The sequence below is a fragment of the Hemitrygon akajei genome, chromosome 14 (genome assembly GCF_048418815.1).
Source record: "Hemitrygon akajei chromosome 14, sHemAka1.3, whole genome shotgun sequence".
NCBI classification, from domain to species: Eukaryota; Metazoa; Chordata; class Chondrichthyes; order Myliobatiformes; family Dasyatidae; genus Hemitrygon; species Hemitrygon akajei.
In genome coordinates, this window is record NC_133137.1 from 89450456 (window position 1) to 89474797 (window position 24342).

The 24342-nt window shown below is 43.1% G+C and overlaps 2 protein-coding genes across 9 annotated transcripts in view; both read left to right on the forward strand.

Moving 5' to 3' along the window:
• Positions 1-7115, forward strand: part of dhtkd1 (dehydrogenase E1 and transketolase domain containing 1) — a 61981-nt gene extending 54866 nt beyond the window's left edge. Inside the window, exons 16-17 of the mRNA XM_073066553.1 lie at positions 1457-1542; positions 5610-7115. Of these exons, the coding sequence (XP_072922654.1) occupies positions 1457-1542; positions 5610-5711 (188 nt within the window). The 3' untranslated portion in view covers positions 5712-7115. The remainder of the gene's footprint in view (positions 1-1456; positions 1543-5609) is intronic.
• A 3101-nt stretch (positions 7116-10216) lies between these two features.
• The window catches only part of LOC140738765 (protein transport protein Sec61 subunit alpha), a 38453-nt gene continuing 24327 nt past the window's right edge, over positions 10217-24342 (forward strand). The window contains exons 1-4 of one of the 8 annotated variants that reach the window (XM_073066557.1): positions 10217-10325; positions 12920-12987; positions 22353-22418; positions 22498-22576. In XM_073066557.1, coding sequence (XP_072922658.1) covers positions 10319-10325; positions 12920-12987; positions 22353-22418; positions 22498-22576 — 220 coding nt within the window. In that variant the 5' untranslated portion in view covers positions 10217-10318. Of the gene's footprint in view, positions 10326-10517; positions 10869-12617; positions 12773-12919; positions 12988-16808; positions 16879-22352; positions 22419-22497; positions 22577-24342 lie in introns of those variants that run through there. The other 7 variants (XM_073066558.1, XM_073066559.1, XM_073066560.1 and 4 more) reach the window with 7 other exon arrangements.

Genomic DNA, 24342 nt, shown 5'->3' on the forward strand with positions numbered 1-24342 from the left:
GGTGTTTTCTTTGCTGTATATTTCTCTGTTTTGCTCATATCTCTCAGGCTTTCAGTGGTTCCACGCTTTGGCAGGCTGAGTGACTAATTGTGCACATGAGCTGTGGAGGGACATTTGCAGTGTAAGAATTGAAATTAGTTTATTATTGTCATATTTACTGAGGTACAGGTAACAGCTTGCCTTGCATACTACCCTTACAGATCAAATCATTACAAGAGAGCATTGAGGTTGAACAAGCTAAAGCAAGAGCAGAATAAAATGCAACAGCTGCAGAGAAAATGCAGCGCAGGAGCAAGGTCATAACAGCTCATCCTTAATTATAGGTACAAGAGATTGTGCAGATGCTGGAAACACACACAAAGTGCTGGTGGAGCTCAGCAAATCAGGTAGCACTTATGGAAGGAAATACCCAGATGACATTTGAAGGGACTTGGCACTCTTAGCAGGAGCTTGACACTATGCTGAAATCAAAGTCAAAGTGGAGTTTATTGTCATCTACGGAAGTCCATATATGCACAAGTGCAGTTAAAAACTGGACTTGCAACAGTGTCACAGACACATAGCGTCGTATAAGAAATACATAAACAAAAATTATACACAGTTCTTCCAAGAAAGAACACAATTAGAACCACAACAAAGTACATTTTAGTACAAAGTAATCAGAATCAGAGATATTTCCACTGTCATAAATCCAGAAATTTGTTGTTTTACGCCAGCAGTACAGTACAATGCATAAAAATCACAAGTAAATAAATAGTGAGAAAAGAGGATAAGTGAGTTCAAGCAGAATCTGGCTCCACAGTTGTGAGTGTACAGGGAGCAGAGTAGGGGGTTGAGGACACAGCCTTGTGGGCACCAGTGTGGATAATAATTGTGGTGGAGGTTCTGCTGTTGTGAGCTTTACTGGAGTAATAGAGTCACTATTGGGCTGGCTGGTGGTGTAGTGGCACCAGCACTGGACTTCAGAGCAGATGGTCCTGAGATAAAATCCGGCCAGGTCCCAACCTGGGCAGCAGCAGTACCTGCATGAAAGAAGGGCCTGGCAATTTTCTTCTGTATCTTGCCGTGAGAACCGAATGTTTTTCATGACAACTACATAATCCATGAGTCGATGATGACTTGATGGCACTCAACAACAACAGAATCACAGAGCACCACAACAAAGAGACAGGCTCTGTGCCAATCTTTTACTCTACCTAGTCCCATTCACCTATACCTGGACCATAGCCCTCCACACCCCTCCCATCTACGTAACCTATCCAAACCTCCCATTAAGTGTTGAAATTGAACTCGCATTCACACTTGCACCACCCTCTGAGTGAGGAAGTTTCCCCCTCATGCTCCCCGAAACACTTCACCTTTCACCCTTAACCTATGACAAGCAGAAGTTAAAAGTCTGAGTGGTCTTGATGTCAAATGAATATTTGAAATAATGAATTTGGAAATTACTTTACAGAGTTTGTATGGAGTCAAGAAGAGCCGCAGAACATGGGCCCATGGTTTTTTGTATCCCCCAGATTTGAGAAACAGTTAGGATGCAAGGTAAGTCAACAAAAACTCGCAGTTTATGCTTCTATATTAATATTATTTTAGCATCTTCTCTGGAGTTTGGTAAGTTTTCATACAAATTCGTATTGTTTGTATTAGACTTGTGAAATTTAAGTGTACGGGGCTGAGGATGTAGCTGTGTGGGCACCAGTGTTGAATATAGTAAATGTTTCTGTTAATATGTGGTTGGTATGTTATAAATTGGTCATTTTAAAAGTAAAATAATAAACACAAGAGATTCTGCAGATGCTGGAAATCCAGAGTAACACACACAAAATGCTGGAGGAACTCAGCAGGTTAGGTAACAACTAAGGAAATGAATAAACAGTCAATTTACAGTATCAGGCTGAGACCCTTCATCAGTCCTTTAATGACCTTAAGTCATGGAGTCATAGAGCACAGAAATAGGACCTTTGATCCATCTACTCCGTGCCAAATTACTATTCTACCTAGTCCAGTCCTATCTGCTTTACAATCAAAATACCTTTTGAAATGGACAGTGTTGTAATGTCACAATGATCTGCTATGTAGTTTACTACCAGGTTTCAAGTTGAAGTCATAGAGCATGCAACACTAAAACAAGCCCTTTGGCCCATGCCAAACAAGATTCACGTTTAATTGCCATTCAATCATACATGAATGCGGCCAAACGAAACAGCGTTACTCCGGGGCTAAGGTGCAAAACACAGTACCAGCAGTCATACGCAGCACAAGCACATATAGCACGTAAAACACAACAGTAGAATGCAGTCACACAAAAAAAGAGTGCAAATCCCTTAGTCCATGACAGTTGCGGCAGTTTGCAGTGGAACACAATCCAGCTTGTCTTTTGCTGAGCGAATACTGGGGAAAGCACCAACTCCACGCCACACCACCTCCAGCGCTCTGGTGGAGTGTCCGACTCCGATGCATCCCCCCGGATGGCTGCAGATGGGCCACACCACAGCTTGAGGCATAGTACTGGCTGTGACTGAAGCTATTGCAGCTCCCGTGCCGTTCGCCAACAAACCGATGAATTGGACTTGCAGCATTTCACACCTCCGACGTCCAGCAGGGTCCTGTGACCACAATAAAAGTGACTAAGACAATCACTCGCTGTTGGACTGCACACCTCCTTCACACACCAACGCCTCTCTGTCGCAGGCAGCATCACAGTCCCCACCAGATCCTTCAATTTCCCCGCCACGTGAGCAACTAGCTGATGAGGTAGACCTGCAGTACCTTAAGTTCTTAATGCCCAGCAGGGTCTTGTGATTGTAAAAAAGTATGTTTAAAAAGACAGTAACACATTTGGATGACTCTGTAGAAGCCGCTATGTCTTAGCACACCCACCATTTTACCAGAAGTTCCATCTAAGCTAGGCCCATTTTAGCCCATATCCTTCTAAACCTTTCCTGTCCAAATGCTTTTTAAATGTTGTTAAAGTACTTGCCTCAACCACCTCGTCTGGCAACTCATTCCACATACTAACAATTCTCTCGATGGAAAAAGTTACTCCTCGGGATTCTATGAAGTGTTTTTCTTCCCTTAAACCTATGCTCTCTAATTCTTGATTCCCTAGCCCTGAGAAAAAGACAGATCGTATCTTTGCCCCTCAAGATGTTATACCCCTCTATAAGGTTACCCTTCCTTTTCAAAAATTCACTTGCTCAACTCCTCTCCATAACTCAGTCTCCTGAATCCCTGCAGCATCCAAGTAAATCTCTCATAAATCTTCAAGATTCAAAGTACGTTTATTATCAAAGAATGTATAGATTATACGACCTTGAAATTTATCTGCTTACGGGCAGCAACAAAGCAAGAAACCCAAAAGAACTGAATTTTAAAAAAAGACCAACACCCAACGTGCAGAGAAATGGGCGGGGGAACACAAATCTTGCAAACAATAAAAGTAAGCAACAACATTCCGAACCAAATTGTGTTCATAGACCCAGAGCCTTGAGCAACCGGATTAGGCCCATAGGCTCCGTCCCAGTTGATCTCACAGCAGGGCAAATCTCACGAAGCACGCAGCAACCAGAACAGTCTCGCAGCAGAGAGAGTTCCAATTTAGTTCCAGTTGTTAACATTTGTAAGTTGGGGTGTTGGTGCCAAATTTAAACATGTTGGACATTTTCATTGAAAGGCGTGAAACTGGGGACAGTTTAGATAACTTTTTCATTCAAGTGCCATTTTCATTTATTGAGTCCTACTTTAATCAGTTGAATCAAAAATAAATGCTGGAAGAAGAATTATAAGATTACTTGCAAACAAAATGTAGCTGTATTTTTAAAATGTGTTTATAGATTGGTTAACATGGGGAGAGTTTATTTGTGATAGAAGCGTTATGTTTTGTTACTTGAAAACATTAAATGAATTCAAAAGAAGACACAGGCAGTCCGAAAATGGGTGTAACTTCATCTTTACTTTTTAGTGAGGCTTGCACCTATTCTGTATGCAATTAAGGTATTTTACATATAACTCATAATTATTTAAATAAACACGAATGCTTAATTAAACAATATATGTGCAAGATTACTCAAACATTACTGAAACATTAACTGCACAACAAAAAGTGCCTGCTAACATCTTTAAATCCTTTTGTATTCTGTGAACATAAGCGTGTCTGTGAAGGACAGATATTGGAGCCTAGAGGTAAACAGGCTGGGTATGTGATTGCAGAGGAAGATGGAGGAAGGGTGAGACTTGTGTCTGTCAGCACTGTGTTGGTTAAGGTAATATCAGTTAATTGTAGCTGGGAGTTCGAACTTTGATTTGTCGCTAAAGGCTAACTCTTTGGTGACATACCCAATTTCCTCCAACTCCTAATGAAATATAATTATTGTCATACCTTCTTTGTAATTGCACCAATACGCTCGGCCCAGGAACTTCAAGATGCTCAACCTTTCCACCGCTGACCCCTTGACGAGAACTCGTGTGTGTTCTCCCAACTTCCCATTCCTGAGGAATTACTAACACTGAGTGCAAAGTTGTTGTTTTGACACCACTCAACTAGCCAGTCTATCTCACACCTGTATGTCTCTTCATCTGAAATTCTGCTGACAGCAGTTGTGTCATCAGCAAACGTATAGCTGTATAGTCATGGGTGTAGAGAGTGAGAAGTATGTCCCCTTGAATTAATTACTTTAGCATTGTATGCAATTACCAAGTTAAAATATTTTCCTGCTCTTCATTTCAGTTGCTTGACACAGGTTGCACAATTTTTTTGATCTCTTAAGCTCACAGAAAAGTACAGCACAGAAACAGGCCCTTCTGCCCATCCAGACCATGCCAGCCACATCCCTTTCACCCATGTACCTATCCAGACTTTTAAATTTTGCAATCAAACCTGGATCCACCATTTCTATTGGCAGTTTGTTCCACACTTGCACCACTCTGACTGAAAAAGTTTTCCTTCATGTTCCCTTGAACATTCCACCTTTCACACTTGACCTATGACCCAACCTCTAGTCTCGTCCAACCTCTGTGGAAAAAGCCTGCTAGCATTTACCTTCTCTAAACCCCTCAAGAATTTGTATACCTCTGTCAAACTTCCCCTCATTCTTCTGGGGAATTAAATCCTAAACTATTCAGTCTTTCCTTGTAACTCAGGTTCTCAAGTCCCTGCACCATCCTTGTAATTTTGCTTTGTACTCTTTCAATCTTATTGGTATCTTTCTTGTAGGTAGGTGACCAGAACTGCACACAATACTCCAAATCAGGCCTCGCTAATGTCTGGTACAATTTAAACATAACATCCCAACTCCTATACTTCGATTTTAGAAGGCCAATGTAGCAAAAGCTCTCTTTATAACCCTGATGAAGGGTCTCGGCCCGAAATGCCGACTGTACTTCTTCCTATAGATGCTGCCTGGCCTGCTGCGGTCCACTAGCATTTTGTGTGTGTTGCTTTATGACCCTGTGTAACTGTGACGCCACCTCAAAGAATTATGCTTTGCTAACATTTTTTAACAATGCCTCTTGTTATCTTAGTATACCACACAATTATTATTTAGGAATTGTTACTGTTCCCGATTCAGCATGATAAGTTTAATTCTTATGATCTTTCCACTTGTTTTCAGCTGAAGTTGGTAAGTCGGCCAGCTCTTCCTGTTCCTGCTGTTGGCATTGGAACGCTTCACCAGCAACAAAATCAAGACCTCCTCACCAAAACCTTCTCCTAAGGGGAACTGTTAAAAATGTCTCTGCTCTTCTCAACTATTAGAGAGAAACTACAACTTAACTTTCTTCAAAACTGTTATTACTTCACCTAGTTTCTTTGTGAGGGCTTGGATCTTTAATAATGAAATGTGACAATATTCTTTTCTGTCACAGTTGAAATAAGGATTAAATACTATGGCATTGATAAAGAGTGAGACGTTTAGAATGAATTAGACTGCTTGACGTGTACCTAATGTCTAGTTTCAAAGTGATTTCATGTTTCTTGTCAGACTGAGTAGCTTCTTCATTTACACAAAATGCTGGAGAAACTCTGCAGGTCAGGCTGAGACCCATCATTAGGACGTCAACACTTTATTCCCTTCTGTATATGCTTGACCTGCTGAGTTCCTCCAGCAGTTTGTGTGCGCTACTCTGGATTTCCAGCATCTGCAGAACCTCTTGTGTTTGAGCTTCTGTAGTTGATGCATGGAGTGTAGGGTACTGTGTTCATGTATACCTCAGCCAGCAGTTCTGCAAGCACGGTGCTGCTCTGCTACTGAACAGCCAGAGACAATGTGCACAATGCACACACTTCGTAGAAATTCTTCATGCCTCATTTAAATTGACCTGTCACAGTTACTTTGTTTGGGAACCCAAATTATGCCCTCTTGTGTTAGCCATTTCCACCCTGGGAAAAAGGTGCTGGCTGTCCTCTCTGTCTATGTCCCTAATTATCTTGTACACCTCTATCAAGTCACCTTTCAGTTCACCTTTGCTCCAAAGGGAAAAGCCTTGGCTCACTCAACCTTTCCTCATTAAACGTGCTAATCGAGGCAGTGTTCTGGTAAATCTCCTCAGCGCAGTCTCTAAAACTTCTACACCCTTCCTATAATGAGGAGATCAGAACTTGGTGTGGTCTAACCAGGGTTTTTCAGAGCTGCAGCATTACCTTGTGGCTGTTATAGAGTACAGGTGGGAGGGAGTGAACTTGACTTTAAATCTGGACACAGAAGTTTCACAACATGGGGTTTAAACATGAACACTGTAATAAGGGCACAGAATATTGTCCGTGGGGGTGGGGGAGGAATGGGAAACTGTGGTGTCTTGTCACTTTGAGCAGCTTGATCACCACTGACCGAGTTGGCAGAGTTTCTGAAGGCCAGAGTTGGCTGACTGGCTCTGTGGCACTTAGTGAGTGAACCAACACACGTGAAAAACCTACTAGTAGCCCTCCTCTTCTCAAGTCTGTCTGTGGCTGACTGCTCCGTCTGTGATTACACTGGTTGAACAAACTCCATGTGCCTATTTGCCTGATTTATTACTTGTGGCTGTGAAAACAGCTGAATCTTTTATTGTCCTTATTCAGACAATTTAAAAGCTATTTATATATCCTGAATTTTAAAAAAAATAAAATTCTATTGATTGATCATCTTCCTTCCATCAGAAATGGTTGTCTTTGTTGTGCGTAGGTTTATAAGTTTTATAAGAGTCCTAAGCATGAAAACAGGCCCTTTAGACTAACTGGTCCATGCCAATCAAAATGACCATCTAGTTAGTCCCATTTGCCCTCTTTGAGCTCATATCCCTCTAAACTTTGTTTGTTCCTGTACTGGTCCTTCCTATAATGAGGTGACCTGATTAGACCACTTCATGTGGTCTAATCAGAGCTGCTACACTTCCTCAATCACTTTCCCAGCTGCTAATTCTGCCTCTGGACCATCCTCTGAGTGAAAACATTGCCCCACGGGCTCCTATTAAATCTATCCTCTCTATGCCCTGGTTGTTGATTCCCCAACCCTGGGAAGAAAAAGTCTGTGTACTCACCCCCTCTATGCCTCCCTAATGGTTTTGTAGACCTCTATAAGATCACCCCTCATTCTTTTACATTCCAATGCATAAAGTCCTAGCCGACTGAACCTCTCCCCTATCAACTCAGTCCCTCAAGTCCTGGGAACATCCTTGCAAGCCATTCATTCCTTCACTCTTTCCAGTTTACTGAACCTTTCCTACAGCAAGGTGACCTAAACTGAACACGATACTCCACATGCACCCTCACCAATGTTTCAGGTTAATGAAGTTTCATTAGCCACTAAAATTTCTTAGTTCCAATCACTCACACAGAAGATATACAGACTCTACAGAGAACAAGTCAGAGATCAGTATTGAACATGACTTTAGTGGAGCTATGAGACAGTGTTGCTGTATTGTCCTAATGAGAAACTTTGATCTAGATTGGTATGGCCCCCAAATCGTAAGAACTTTCTACAGGGGCACAATTGAGAGCATCCTGACTGGCTGCATCACTGCCTGCTATCGGAACTGTACTTCCCTCAATTGCAGGACCCTGCGGAGAGTGGTGCAGACAACCCAGCACATCTGTAGATGTGAACTTCCCACTATTCTGGACATTTACAAAGACAGGTGTGTGTATTTTTTTTTAAAGCCCAAAGGGTCATCGGGGACCCAAGTCATCCCAACCACAAACTGTTCCAGCTGCCACCATCCAGCAATACTGCAGCATAACAGTCAGGACCAACAGGCTCCAGGACAGCTTCTTCCACTAGGTCAAAAGACTGATTAATTCATGCTGACACAACAGTATTTCGATGTTATATTGTTCCACATACATTTTATTATAAATTACTATAAATTGCACATTTAGATGGAGATATAGAAAATAGGTGCAGGAGTAGGCCATTCGGCTCTTCGAGCCTGCACTGCCATTCAGTATGATCATGGCTGATCATCCAACTCAGAACCCTGTACCTGCTTTCTCTCCATACCCCCTGATCCCTTTAGCCACAAGGGCCATATCTAACTCTGTCTTAAATATAGCCAATGAACTGGCCTCAACTGTTTCCTGTGGCAGAGAATTCCACAGATTCACCACTCTGAAGAAGTTTTTCCTCATCTCGGTCCTAAAAGGCTTCCCCTTTATCCTTAAACTGTGGTCCCTCGTTCTGGACTTCCCCGAAATCGGGAACAATCTTCCTGCATCTAGCCTGTCTAATCCCTTTAGTATTTTATATGTTTCAATAAGATCCCCCCTCAATCTTCTAAATTCCAGCGAGTATAAGCCTAGTCGATACTGTCTTTCTTTCATATGAAAGTCCTGCCATCCCAGGAATCAATCTGGTGAACCTTCTTTGTACCCCCTCTATGGCAAGAATGTCTTTCCTCAGATTAGGGGACCAAAACTGCACACAATACTCCAGGTGTGGTCTCACCAAGGCCTTATACAACTGCAGTAGAACCTCCCTGCTCCTGTACTTGAATCCTCTTGCTATGAATACCAACATACCATTTGCCTTTTTCACCGCCTGCTGTACCTGCATGCCCACCTTCAATGACTGGTGTACAATGACACCCAGGTCTTGTTGTACCTCCCCTTTTCCTAATCGGCCACCATTCAGATAATAACTGTTTTCCTGTTCTTGATGTAACATAAAGATTTTTACTCCATGTTTATGAAGGATATAAGCAATAAAGTCAATTCTATGGTTGACCAAAATCTGGCATTTGAAATTTGGAAAAAGTGAACTAAAACAGAAATGGGGGACACGTGCTCAGTATCAGCAGTGAGAAAGGGCATTGTTGCTTTTGTCTATTGTAACTATGAATCAGAATTTTCCAAGGGGTACTCTAGAGATCTGATCACAATGAGCAAGTGCTGAGGATCCCAATACCCAAAGTGTGTGTGTATAAAAAAAAATTGGAGCTGCAGTCTTTACATTTGGTGCCCCATCTTCAATACCCTGCCCCTCATAATCCTGTGTTTCATCCCAAGTGCGCATTCCTCAGACCCTGGTGCCCTCCCCACTTTTGTACTACCTAATGTCCTGCCGCCTTGTCACTCCAAACTCAGTCAAGCAGCCCCCGCTCAATCTGCCCTGTGGCCAAACATTTTCATTCCGCTTCCCATTCCCGTTCAGATATATGTCAAGATGAGGCTACCCTCGGGGTGGAGGAGAAACACCTCGTATTCCATCTGTGTAGTCTCCAATCTGATAGCATGAACATCCAGTTTTAAAAAAAATCCTCTCCCCTCTCCTATTCCCCACTGTTACTTCTTCTCACCTGCCTATAAGTTTTCCCCTGGGTCCCCTCCTTCCCTTTCTTCTCTGATCCTCTCTTTCCTATCTTCTCCAGCTCTTCACCACCTCATTTTCCTTCCCCTCCCCCAACTTTTTATTCTGGTGTCTTCCCCCTTCCTTCTCAGTCCTGAAGAAGTGTCTCAGCCCGAAACGCCGCCTGTCAGCTCCTTTCGGTAGAGGCTGCCCGACCCCCTGAGTTCCTCCAGCATTTTGTGTGTTACTCTCATCTTCCTAGGCCCCTCAACACCCGGCGGCCAGACTTGGAGCCTATCCTCGCCACTTCTGGGATTCCGTGCGAGCGGTTTGAGCTTCGGTAGCTTTCCCTTCTCCCTCCTCCTCCGGGAAGCGCTCCGGAATTGACCGCCCGTATCCCGGCGACGGCGTTGGGGGCGTGTCGGACGGTCACGTGGGGAAAATCTCAGATCACGTGATCGGCCCAGTCACGTGGCGGCGGCTGGCTGGCGGCTCCTCCTCCGTGACCGAAGCGAGAGGCGGTGGCGCATTGAGCTTCGGGCGGAGCTGGCGGCGGTGCGGCGATGGGTAGTGAGTATGGCTGGGTGGGTGCGGCCTGACACGGGGGGGGACTGGCAACGCCTCAGGCTGGGCGTGTGCACTCTGCGGTCAGCAGTGCAGGCAGCAGCAGCCCCAATGAGTCGGAGCCTGCAGCCAGGCACAAGTTACTGTCATACCCCCCCCTCCCCAAAACTTCTCCGCAGAGTCTGTGTTGGGATTAATGCAAATAGTTCACTGATTCACTCTGTGCTTTATAACACCAGTGACTTTTCTTAATTGTAGATAGGGTGCCCTGTCTCTTGCATCGCTCCCATTGCCAAGTAATTACTTTTGGAGCCAAGTAACGCAGTGTAGAAACAAGTCCTTCGGCCCATCGATCGCACACTTCTACCAAGTTCTCTCACAAGAGACTGCAGAAACTGGGATCTGGAGCAACTCGGTGTTCTGCTGGATAAACGCGGCATCTGTGGGCGTGGAAGCTCTGCATCAGAATCGGTCTCTTTATTCCTTTCCATAGATGCTTCCTGACCTGCTGAGTTCCTCCAGCGCTGTGTGTGTGTTAATCCGGATCGGGTGCGGAATTTCAACCCTAAACACACTAATCCCATTTTATTTCCCATGGCATTCCTATCAGATCCTCCCGCGATGGGGGGGGGGGGGGACTTCAAGTAGCGAATTAATCTAACATCATGCATGATTTTTTTTTAAATTGAAGAATACAGAAATAGACACTTGTACTGCATCTATAGAACAGTAGCATAAAAAATTTATATTAGTGTAAATCAAATATGCATGGGTTTGTCGCTTTCGGGCATCTGCAGCGCTCTGCATGGAACTTGTTAACTTTCGATTGAAGGCCATTCCAGCCAAGTCGCCGGTTTTCAGAATCATAGCACTGTGACAGTGTTAAATTAGCACAGAGATTTATATCTTGCAAACTGGCGCGTAAAGGATTTGTTCTGTTTTAACTTTTATAATTGATACTTAGTTTGACTGTTAACATGTTATCATCTCAGACGTTCAGAGCAGAGTTTTTAATCGTTATATTTCTAGTAAAAGCACAAGCTTAAGCCGTGCTTTCCTTCTGTTGCTCCTCAGTTCATTGAAGGTTTGTAATGGTGAAACGGCCAGGCCATGAGACGGAGACTCAAGAGGCTGCCAGTGTTTGTTTTCTGATCCATTCCTTTTGATGCTAGCTCCTTTGGTGTTCCCATCCATGATTTTAAATTCTTTCAATTGTCTTTTCCTTTTTAGAACATAAAACATTCCAGTCCCTTCAGCCCATGATGTTATGCCAGCCTTTTAACCTGTTTTAAGATCAATCTGTGTTGGTGCGTGGCCTAGTGGGCAAGGCATCAGACTAGTAACCTGAAGGTCACTGGTTCGAGCCTCAGCTGAGGCAGCATGTTTATGTCCTTGAGCAAGGCACTTAACAACACATTGCTCTGCGACGTCACCGGTGCCAAGCTGCATGGGTCCTAGTGCCCTTCCCTTGGACAACATCGGTGGTGTGGAGAGGGGAAGGCCTGCAGCTTGGGCAACTGCCGGTCTCCCATACAACCCTGCCCAGGCCTGCGCCCTGGAAACTCCAGGCGCAGATCCATGGTCTCTCGAGACTGACGGATGCCACCACAAGATCAATCTGACCCTCCCACCCACGTAACCCGCCATTTTGCTTTCATCTGTGTTCCCATCTAAGTATTATAAAAATATCTGCCTCCACTACAACTCCTGGCAGCGTGTTCCACATGCCCACCACTCTGTGTAAACAAAAAAACTACCTCTGCCTCCCTGCCCCCACTATACTTGCCTCCAAACATGTTAAAATTATGCCTTATATTAGCCAATTCCCTTCTGGGAAACATTTGTTCTCCACATAATGCCCCTTATCATCTGGTACACTTCTATCAAGTTACCTCTCACCCTCCTTTGCTGCAGAGTGAAAAGCCCTCGATCACTCAACCTATCCTTATAAGCTATGCTCTCTGATCTGAAGGTCCACATATTTCCCATAATGAGGTGACCAGAACAGAACACAATATTCCAAATGTGGTCTGACCAGTGTTTTATAGAGCTGTAATATTACCTCACAGCTCTTGAACTCAGAGCCCCACTAATGAAGGCCAACACACCATCTATCTTCTTAAAGCTGAGTGGCAACTTTGAGCGAACCATAGATATGGATCCCAAGAGCCTTCTGTTCTTCCACACTGCAAAATATGACGACATTAACCCTGTACTCAGTTTCACATTCAACCTTCCAAAAGTGTATCACTTCACAGGTCATGAGGGTGGGGGAGGAGAAAGACCTACCCACCACCACCACCTTCTGGTTTCCCTTTCTTCCATGGTCCACTGTCCTCTCCTATTAGGTGGTTCCTCCTCCTTCTGCCTATCTCGTCCCAGCTCCTCACATCATTCCCCTGGTCTCACCTATCACCCGCCATCAGAAGCAGAAAACTGCCCTAAAGAACCAGGTAACCTCAGCTGTCATTGACACTCTGATAGTGTTCTTCATTGAATCTAAGTGATGTTTGGAGAATGTGCTGTATTTCAAGGTATAGGCACCTACATAGAGCTTTTAATTTTAATTTGTTTGAAATGAATATTCTTGTCTGTTGCAGTTAAATTTTTAGAAGTCATTAAGCCGTTTTGTGCTGTTCTACCTGAAATCCAAAAGCCAGAAAGAAAGGTAAAAATAATTTTAGTTTATGTCCTTATAAATCTGACGATAATATCCACTTTGATTTCAAATGAATATGCACACTGTGCTCTAGACTATTTCAACCGTTGGTTTATCACTGGGAAAATAAATTTCTCCGGAGTTCTTCCTGACTAGTTATTCCGCTGTTCTTTATCTTCTGCCTCTACAGACAGATTAAGTTATATTTGTCGTGATGCTAATGTTTTGAATCAGAATCAGGTTTATTATGACTGTCTTGTATAACGTGAAAAATGGTGTTTTGCAGCTGCAGTGCAAAGACATAAAAGTACTACAAATGACAAAATAAATAGTGAAAAAAGCAGTGACGTGGTGTTCATGGCCCTTTGAAGGTGGAGGGGAAGTAGCTGTTTGTGAAACACTGAGTGTGGGTCATCAGGCTCCTTTTCCACTTACTGCCCTGTCTCAGATTAGTGTGGTCTAAGCAGGGTTTTATAGAGTTGCAACATTATCTCATTCATTGCTCATGAACTCAATGTGTATATACTAGTTGAGCAGCAAGGAAGGAGGAAAGGACTTGGAATGCAGGGAAATATGTGCATTTTTCTTTAAGTTCAAATTTATTACCTTAGGGTAAAAAAAAATAGCCGGGCCATAAATGCCATGAAAATTTACCATAGCACAAGTGATAGGTAGAAAAGGTGAGAAACTAGTAAATGTTGATATAGAGGGATGACAGGGAGTGCAGAAAGTTAATGTGCAACTTTTGACTGACTTGGAGAAGCGATAGCTGTTATTTGTTGAAGTCAACAGAATATAATGTTTGAGGGACTTGGAAATCAGTCGCAGTCTATCCTTCTTGATTACGCTGCATTTATATTCTTATCAACTGATCTCCTACTCCAATTAGAATGTTAATCCTATTACCACTCTGCTGATTTACGGATGCATTACCAGATACTTAATTAAAAATTCATACATGTCTGCTCTTAGTAATTAGAATGCTGCTACTGTGTCTGGCATCTGGTTGGTCTGTTACTGAGTAAAGCGACATTCTGAAACTGCAGGCTACCTGAAAAATGGGTCATTAGCTAAATTTTACAGGACGTTTCCATGGCTTGGCACTAGATCTAGTTTGCAGTTCCCCATGTAATACACGATTATTCCTTGTATTGTTCAAAGGTATTTAAGAAGGCGTGCATGGCTGCAAGTTCAACATGTTGTATGGTTAAAAGCCCGTGGAGATTTTCTCTGAGGGGCTCCATCTTTGCTATATTCAGCACAAAAGTTACAGATTTTTAAAGTGTATTACTCGCCAGGTCTGACTGAACAATAAATTCAGGCAGAATTTACTCAATTCATCTAAAATGTTCACTACACAAAAGCCATTTGGAAATTAATTGATTACACGCAGTAGCCATTTTATTAGATGTACCTGTTGGTTAATGCAAATATCTAATCAGCCAATTATGTGGCATCAATTCAATGCATAAAAGCATGCAGACGTGGTCAAGAGGTTCAGTTCTTGTTCAGACCAAACATCAGAAAGGGGAAGAAATGTGATCTAAGTGATTTTGACCTTAGAATGATTGTTGGTGCCAGATGGGGTGGTTTGAGTATTTCAGAAAATGCTGATCTCCTACGATTTTCACACACGAAGTCTTTAGAGTTTACATCACGGCTGATCCTTTCTTCCCCTCCTCAGCCCCACTCCCTGGCCTTCTTGTAACCTCAAGAACCGATCCATCTTCACCTTGAATACACTCAACGATCTGGCCTCTACAGCCACCTGTGGTAACAAATTCCACAAATTCACCACCCTCAAGCTAAAGAAATTTCTTTGCATCTCTGCTTTAAATGGACGCCCCTCTATCCTGAAGCTGTGCCCTCTTGTCCTAGACTCCCCCACCATGAAAAATATCCTTCCCACATCTACTCTGTCTAGGCCTTTCAACATTCAAAAGGTTTCAATGAGATCCCCCTCTCATCCTTCTAAATTCCAGCGAGTACAGGCCCAGAGCCATCAAGTGTTCCTCATAAAATAACCCTTTCATTCCCTGAATCTTGAGAACCTCCTCTGAACCCTCTCCAATGCCAGCACATGTCTTTTTTTGATAAGGAGCCCAAAATTGTTCACAATACTCAAGCGGAGCCCTCACCAGTATCTTATAAATCCTCAGCATCGCATCCTTGCTCTTGTATTCTAGACCCCTTGAAATGAATGCTAACATGGCATTTACCTTCCTCACTACTGACTCAATCTGCAAGTTAACTTTTAGGATGTTCTACACAAGGTCTTCCAAGTCCATTTGCATCTCAGATTTTTGGATTTTCTCCCTGTTTAGAAAATAGTCTGCACATTTATTTCTGCTACCAAAGTGCATGACCATGCATTTTCCAACATTGTATTTCAGTTGCTACTTTCTTGCCCATTCTCCTAATCTGTCTTAGTCCTTCTGCATCCTCCTCATTTCCTCCACACTACCTGCCCCTCCACCAATCTTCGTATCATCTGCAAACTTGTCAACAAAGCCATCTATTCCATCATCTAAGTCATTTATATACAGCATAAAAAAGTGGTCCCAACACCGACCCCTGCAGAACACCACTAGTCACTGGCAGTCAACCAGAAAAGGATCCTTTTATTCCCACTCACAGCCTCCTACCAATCAACCAATGCTCTAACCATGTTAGTAACTTGCCTGTAATACCATGGGTTCTTAACTTGGTAAGCAGCCCCATGTGTGGCACCTTGTTAAAGGCCTTCTGAAAGTCCAAATATACAACATCCACTTCATCCCCTTTATCTATACTTCTTGTAATCTCCTCGAAGAATTTCAACAGGTACATCAGGCAAGATTTTCCCTTAAGGAAACCATGCTGACTTTGTCCTATATCATCAAATACTCCATGACAATTGACTCCCAACATCTTCCCAACCACTGAGGTCAGGCTAACTGGTCTATAATTACTTTTCTGCTGCCTCTCTTAAAGTGTGGAGTGACATTTGCAATTTTCCAGTCCTCTGGAACCATGCCAGAGTCCAATGATTCTTGAAGGATCGTTTCTAATGCCTCTATAATCTCTGCCACTGCCTCTTTCAGAACCCTAGGGTGCAGTTCATCTGGTCCAGATGGCTTATGCACCTTTAGGTCTTTCAGTTTTTTGACCACCTTCTCATTTGTAATAGTAACTGCACACTCTGCTCTTCCCCAACACCCTTCAACACTTGCACACTGCTGGTGTCTTCCACAGTGAAGACTGATGCAAAGTACTCCTTTAACTCTTCTGCCATCTCTTTGTTCCCCGTTATTATTTCTCCAACCTCATTTTCCAGTGGTCCTATATCCAGTCTCATCTCTCTTTCTTTTATATATATGTATACACACACACTCACACACACACACACACACTCACACACACACACACACACACACACACACACTCACACTCACACTCACACTCACACTCACACTCACACACTCACACACACACTCACCCCTTGAAAAAGCTTTTCCATCCACCTTGATATTGATTGCTAGCCTGCTTTCATATTTTATCGTTTCCCTCCTAATGACTCTTTTAGTTGCTTTCTGTAGGTTTTTAAAAGCTTCCCAATCTTGTATCTTCTAATTTTTGCTTTGTTGTTTGCCTTCCCTTTTGCTTTTACATTAGCTTTGACTTCCCTTGTCGGCCAAGGTTGTACTATTTTGCCTTGGTTTTTGGAGTATATCTATCCTACAGCTTCTTCATTTTCCCAGAAAGTCAAGCCATTGCTGCTTTGCTGTCATTTCTGCCAGCATCTGCTTCCAAATAAACACACATTAGAACCGTGGTGTGCAGAAGAACATCTCTGAGTGTACAACATGACAAAGCTTGAAGTGGAAGGGCTACAGCAGTAGAAGACCTCATCTTTATTAGGTAAGCTCCTATGACTAATTAAGTGGCCACTGAGTACATGCTCTTTCTCTCTCTACTTTTAACTCTCTCTGCTTTCTGACAAGAAATGCAAGTGTTAATGCAAGAACATCGAACAATACAGCACAGTTCAGGCCCTTCAGCCCATGATGTCGTGACGAGCTTTTTACCTACTTTTAGATCCATCTAACTCTTCCCTCCCACATAGCCCTGCATTTTTCTTTCATCCATGTGCCTACCTTAGAGTTTCCTAATTGTCCCTAATGTATCTACCTCTACCACCGTGCCTGGCAGCGAGTTCCATGCACACACCACTCTCAGTGTATATTTTAAAAAAATGCCTCTGACATCCCCCTTATACTTTCCTCCAATCACTTTAAAATAATGCCCTCTCGTATTAGCCATCTCTGCCCTGGGAACTGGCTAGTATACTGTAAGAACCAAGAGCAGGAGTTGGCCATCTGGTCCATCAAGCCTGCTCCAATATTCAGTAAGAATAAGACCTATTCTGGCCATGGGCTTAGCTCCACCTACCTGTCTTTTCCCCATGACTCTTCATTCTCCATAATGCAAAAATCTATCTAACTGTGTCTCAAGTACAGTGGATTCCAGTTAATTGGGTTATCTTTTAATCGGGGAGTGTTTTACTTGAGACAACTCTTAAAGGAGAAATGCTAAATGGGGAAAATAGCCGGGAATCCCTTTTCTTTATTTTGCTTGATTTGGTCTGGAGTTTGTTGTAGAACAGTTTCTGACTAGCATCAGTCGTGTGCACTTGCGTAGCCACTAGACACAAAACAGTGCTTAGAACAATCAGTTTCTAACTAGCATCAGTCGTGTGCACTTGCGTAGCCACTAGACACAAAACAGTGCTTAGAACAATCAGTTTCTAACTAGCATCAGTCGTGTGCACTTGCGTAGCCACTAGACATAAAACAGTGCTTAGAACAATCAGTTTTTAAATAGCATCAGTTGCATGTGTTTCTGTTCAAAAAAAAGCAGTGATTTTTGTCACTGCTAGTTGGTGGGAAATGAGAAGCAAGACAATTCAGAGCTGTTTTGCTCGCCACGGTTCCCAGCATTCAGACTTGGAGATGCTGGAAACGGCTGGGAGTGAAAATGGAGTGATTTCACTACTTCAGCAGGTTAGGAATCATTAATAATTTGAAGGTATTGACAGTGTCACAATGAAAATGAAGATTTGGAGGATGCAATCGTTGATGGCTTTGGCTGAAGGCTGTCTGTTGAAGGTTGAAGGCATAATGTGTCTGCACTGATTTTGTTCCTCTAGTCAACTAAAAGAACATGGCAAATGAATCACTTGATCGAAAACTATTAGGAACTAATAGTACTTTTTATAGTACTTGCAGAGGTATTGGTAGCGTTCTGATTTGTTCTGCATTTCATTTAAATACATAAATTGTTACTCATTTAAATGGTACTTTGTCTCTTTTTTTAAACCATTTAATTATTTCCATGGAATTTCCTGATAGCTTTGCAATTATATGATGGGTCCTGGACAGGTCCTGTGAGATAGTGGCACCCATGAATTTAACTTTTACTGACACTCTCAACCTCTGATCCTCTGATGAGTACTGGCTCATGGACCTCTGGTTTCCCTTTCCTGAAGTCTACAATCAGTTCCTTGGGCTTATTGACATTGAGGGAGAGGTTGTTATGACACCACTCAGCCAAGTTTTCAGTCTCGCTCCTGTATGCTGATTCATCACCTCCTTTGACACGGCCCACAACAGTGGTGTCATCAGCAACTTGTATCTGGTGTTGGAGCTGTACTTAGCCACACAGTCAACGGTGTAAAGCGAGTAGAGCAGGGGGCTAAGTACAAAACCTTGTGGTGCTCCTGTGCTGATGGAGATAGTGGAGATGTTTTTGCCAATCAAACTGTTTGGGATCTACAAGTGAGGAAATCCAGGATCCAATTGCACAAGGGGGTATTGAGGCCCAGGTCTTGGAGTTTACTGATTTGTTTTGAGGGGATGATGGTGTTAAATGCTGAGCTGTAATTGATAAAGAGCATCTTGATGTATGCATCTTTGCTGTCCAGATGTTCCAGGATTCTGTGAAGAGCCAACGAGATAGCATCTACTGTAGACCTTTTGCTTCTGGAGGCTACTTGGAGCGGATCCAAGTCACCACTCAGACAGGAGCTGATATGCTTCAACACCAGCCTCTCAAAGCACTTCATCACTGTGGATGTAAGTGCCAGTGGCTGATAGTCATTTAGACAGGTAACCATGCTCTTCTTGGGCACTGGTATAATTGAGGCCTGCTTGAAACAGGTGGGTACCACACACTGCCTACTGTGCTATTCCACGCCCTGACTTCGGGAAGTCTGATCACCTGGCTGTACTTCTGCTCCCTGAGTATAGGCAGAGACTGAAGACTGCAGCACCAGCAGTGAGGACCAAGAAGGTTTGGACAAGGGAAGCACAGGAGCGCCTACAGGACTGCTTTGAATTGGTGGACTGGACTGTATTCAGGGATTCATCTTCGAATCTGGATGAGTATGCTGCAGTTGTTACTAACTTCATTAGAACCTATGTGGATGACTGTGTGCCCACAAAGACTTATTGTACGTTCCCAAACCAAAAGTCGTGGATGAATCTGAAGGCTAGATCTGTGGCTTTCAAGTCTGTTAACCCAGGCCTGTACCAGGAAATCAGGTATGATTTGTGGAGGGCTATTTCAAGGGCAAAGAATTAATTTCAAATGAGCTTGGAGGCAACATCAGATGCACGGCAACTCTGGCAGGGTCTGCAATACATTACTTCTTACAAAGCGAAACCCAATAGCATGAATGGCAGCGATGCTTCACTACCAGATGAACTCAATGCCTTCTATGCACGCTTTGAAAGGGAGAACACAACTACAGCTGTGAAGATCCCTGCTGCACCTGATGACTCTGATCTCTGTCTCAGAGGCTGATGTTAGGCTGTCTTTAAAGAGAGTGAACCCTTGCAATGCGAAAGGTCCCAATGGAGTAACTGGTAATGCTCTGAAAACATGTGCCAACCAACTAGCGGGAGTATTCAAGGACATTTTCAACCTCTCACTGCTATGGGCGGAAGTTCCCACTTGCTTCAAAAAGGCAACAATTATACCAGTGCCTAAGAAGAATAATGTGGGCTGCGTTAATGACTATCGCCCGGTAGCACTCACATCGACAGTGATGAAACACTTTGAGAGGTTGGTTATGACTAGACTGAACTCCTGCCTCAGCAAGGAGCTGGACCCATTGCAATTTGCTTATCGCCACAATAGGTCAACGGTAGATGCAATCTCAATGGCTCTCCACAGGGCTTTAGACCACCTGGACAACACAAACACCTACGTCAGGATGCTGTTGATTGATTATAGCTCAGCATTTAATACCATCATTCCCACAATCCTGACTGAGTATTTGCAGAACCTGGGCCTCTGTACCTCACTCTGCAACTGGATTTTCGACTTCCTATCTAGAAGACCACAATCTGTGCGGATTGGTGATATGATATCCTCCTCGCTAACAAACAACATTGGTGCATCTCAGGGGTGTGTGCTTGCCCGCTGTTTTACTCTCTATATACTCGTGACCGTGTGGCTAAGCATAGCTCAAATACCATCTATAAATTTGCTGACGATACAACCATTGTTGGTAGAATCTCAGGTGGTGACGGGAGGGCGTACAGGAGTGAGAAATGCCAACTAGTGGAATGGTGCCGCAGCAACAACCTGGCGCTCAACGTCAGTAAGACGAAAGAGCTGATTGTGGACTTCAGGGAGGGTAAGACAAAGGAACACATACCAATCCTCATAGAGGGATCAGAAGTGGAGAGAGTGAGCAGCTTCAAGTTCCTGGGAGTTAAGATCTCTGAGGATCTAACCTGGTTCCAACATATTGATGTAGGCATAAAGGCAAGACAGCAGTTATACTTTATTAGGAGTTTGAAGAAATTTGGCATGTCAACAAATACACTCAGAAACTTCTATAGTTGTACCATGAAGAGCATTCTGACAGGCTGCATCACTGGTGTGGAGGGGCTATTGCACAGGACCGAAAGAAGCTGCAGAAGGTTGTAAATCTAGTCAGCTCCATCTTGGGTAATAGCTTACAAAGTACCCAGGACATCTTCAGGGAGTGGTGTCTCAGAAAGGCAGCATCCATTATTAAGGACCTCCAGCACCCAGGGCATGCCCTTTCCTCACTGTTACCATCAGGTAGGAGATACAGAAGCCTGAAGGCGCACACTCAGTGATTCAGGAACAGCTTCTTCCTCTCTGCCAAAATGGACATTGAATATTTGGACACTACACTTTTTTTTAATATACAGTATTTCTGTTTTTGCACGTTTGTAATCTATTTAATATACATAATTGATTTACTTGTTTATTACTATTTTATTTATTATTTCTCTCTCTGCTAGATTATGTATTGCATTGAACTGCTGCTGCTATGTTAACAAATTTCACGTCACATGCCGGTGATAATAAACCTAATTCTGATTCTGACTGCTGGGGCGAGAGGTTGGAAATATCCATGAATACACCAGCTATTGGTCAGCATAGGTCTTCAGTACTTGGCCAGGTTCTCCATTCTGGCTGGATGTTTTCCTCAGAGTCACTCTCTCGAAGGCAACCCGCATGTCAACTTCAAATAATGAGACCAAAAGATCATCGGGAGATATGGGGGCGCACGATGGTTCCTCCTTGTTCTGATGGTCAGAGTGAGCATAGAAGGCATTGAGCTCAGCTGGAAGCGAAGCTCTGCTGTCTCCTGTGTTGCAAAATTTAACTTTGTAGGAGGTTATAGGATATAGCAGAGTGATTTCCCCCAGCGATCAAAAGGCAGTCTCCCCTCTCCGTAGAAGAGCGATCAAAAGGCAGGCAACCGGTGCTCACCTTGGATGTTTCAATCTCCCTCGTCGCTTTAATCGCTGAACAGTGGAAGGTTTAATCAGTGAAATGGGGCATTGGCTCATGCCCCAAAGCTGTCCTGTAGCCTTTTTGGCACTGTGTTCCTGCACACTGCCTCTGTCTCCCGGAATTCTCTCAGAGACTGCAGAATGCTGAAACACCCAAACAGGCTCCATCAGTTCCAGAATCACATTCAAGTTGAAAAACAAACGTAAAAGTCATAAAAGAAGTGAAGTATATGGTTTCATGATCTGTCCGGAAGATGTTGACCAAAGGAGTGTTGTACGCAGGCACCATCTTGACCGGAAATGTTGTGATTGTAATAAGTAATGTCACATTGAACCAAAGCAAAAATTTTTAGCAGTAGAATTTTATATAAATGTTCTTAATAAGATTATTGCTTGGATAATATAAATCTAATATAAATTTGTCTTCGCTCAACTAATTTTAACTTCGGCTTAAATAATTTTTTGGGAAATGTTGAAAGCTGACTTTCATTGAGAATTAGTTTTAGCTGGAGTATTGAAGATGATTTATTTTAACAGATCTGTTTATTTGCATAGATCCAGTTCAGAGAGAAAGTATTGTGGACGGCTATTACACTCTTCATATTCCTAGTATGTTGCCAGGTGAGTAGGGTTTTGAAATTCAAGTGTGTTTTCTTGAGTCACAGGTGATGCTTGAAACATTTTTGCATCTTGTTTGTAGATCCCATTGTTCGGCATCATGTCTTCGGACTCTGCAGATCCATTCTATTGGATGAGGGTTATACTGGCATCAAACAGAGGTTGGTCTTAATACAGTAAGCTTAGTATATGGTTTGCATGAATTACATTGCTAAAGTAGGAGTTCCCAACCTGGGGTCCACAGATCCCTTGCTGAATGGTTTTGGTCTGTAGCACAAAAAGGAACACTGGCCAAAAGTGAAAAATATTGTCATAAGTGTTGTCGAAAATGAGCTGTGAATTTAAATTAAACGTTTATTAGGTATTCTACTAAAAGACACAGTGCTTTATAAAGGTGTCATATCACTCACATTCCCATGTTTCCCAAAGTCCGTTTGGCCCACTAGGTCCGTGTTAGCTCTTGAGCAATTCTATTCCCACAGTAATTTTGCCAACAACCTGGACTCGCCCAAAGTGATCAATTAACCCAGCATGTCTTTGGGATGTGGGAGGGATCCTGAGCAGCTGCAGGAAGCTTTAGAGGGGGTGCAGCGTAGATTTGCTGGGACGCTGCCTGGATTAGAGAGTGTATCTTATGAGGATAGGCTGAACGAGCTGGGGCTTTTTCTCTTCGGAGCTGAAGAGGATGAGAGGGGTGTAAGAGGCATAGATGAGTGGATAGTGAAAGACTCCTTCCTGGGAGGAAGTGGCTAATACGAAGGGTGTAATTTTAAGGTGATTGGAGAAGAGTATATTGGCGCTGTTAAGGATTTTTTTTACACACAGAGTGGTGGAAATGTGGAATGCCCTGTCAAGGGTAGTGGTAGAGGCAGATACATCAGGGATATTTGAGACACTTAGGCATATGGATGAAAGGAAAATGGAGGGCTATGTGGAAGGGTGGCATTAGATTGTTCTTGGAGTAAGTTAAAATGTCAGCACAACATCAGGAACCGAAAGGTCTGTACTGTGAAACCCAAACAATCACAGGGAGAACGTGCAAACTCCACACGGGTCGGGATTAGACTCTGGTCTCTGAACTGTGAGCAGCAGCTTTAATAGCTGTGCCACTCACTCATCACTGAAGTGTGCTACTGTCGATGGAGAAAGTTATACCAGTATATCTACATATGACTGGTAAACTGCATTAGTTTGCAAACTTACATTGGTGGAAGATTTTTGTGTTGATAAAAAAAACTATATACAGATAGTTAGTGTCATTATCCATTTAACTAGTACTGTTAAAATCCATAAGACATTGGTGCAGAATTTAGCCATTTGGCCCATTGAGTCTGCTATTCCATCATGGCTGATTTATTCTCCCTCTCAACCCCATTCTCCTGCCTTCTCCCCGTAACGTTTAACACCCTTATTTATTAAGAACTGATTAATCTCCAATTTAAATATACTCAATGACTTCTCCACAGTGAATTCCACAGATTCACCACACTCTGGCAAAAGAAATTCCTCATTTCTGTTCTGAAGGGACAACCACCCGATCTGAGGCTGTGCCCTCTGGTCCAAGACTCACCCACGATAGGAAACATCCACTCTAGGCCTTTTGATATTAGATAGGTTTCCATGACATGCCCCCTCATTCTTCTAAACTCCAGTGAGTACAGGCCCAGAGCCATTAAACGCTCCTCATATATTAACCCTGTCATTTTTGGGATCATTCTCATAAACCTCCTCTTGACCCTCTAATACCATCTCATCACTCTTCGATAGGGGTGCCAAAACTGCTGACTATACTCCAAGTGCTGTCTGACCAATGCCTGACAGAGCCTCGGCATTACATCCTTGCTATTATGTTCTAGTCCTCTCGAAATGAACGTTAACGTTGCATTTGCCAAGTCAGTGAGAAGTGCTTTAGCTTTAGAGTTTTAGA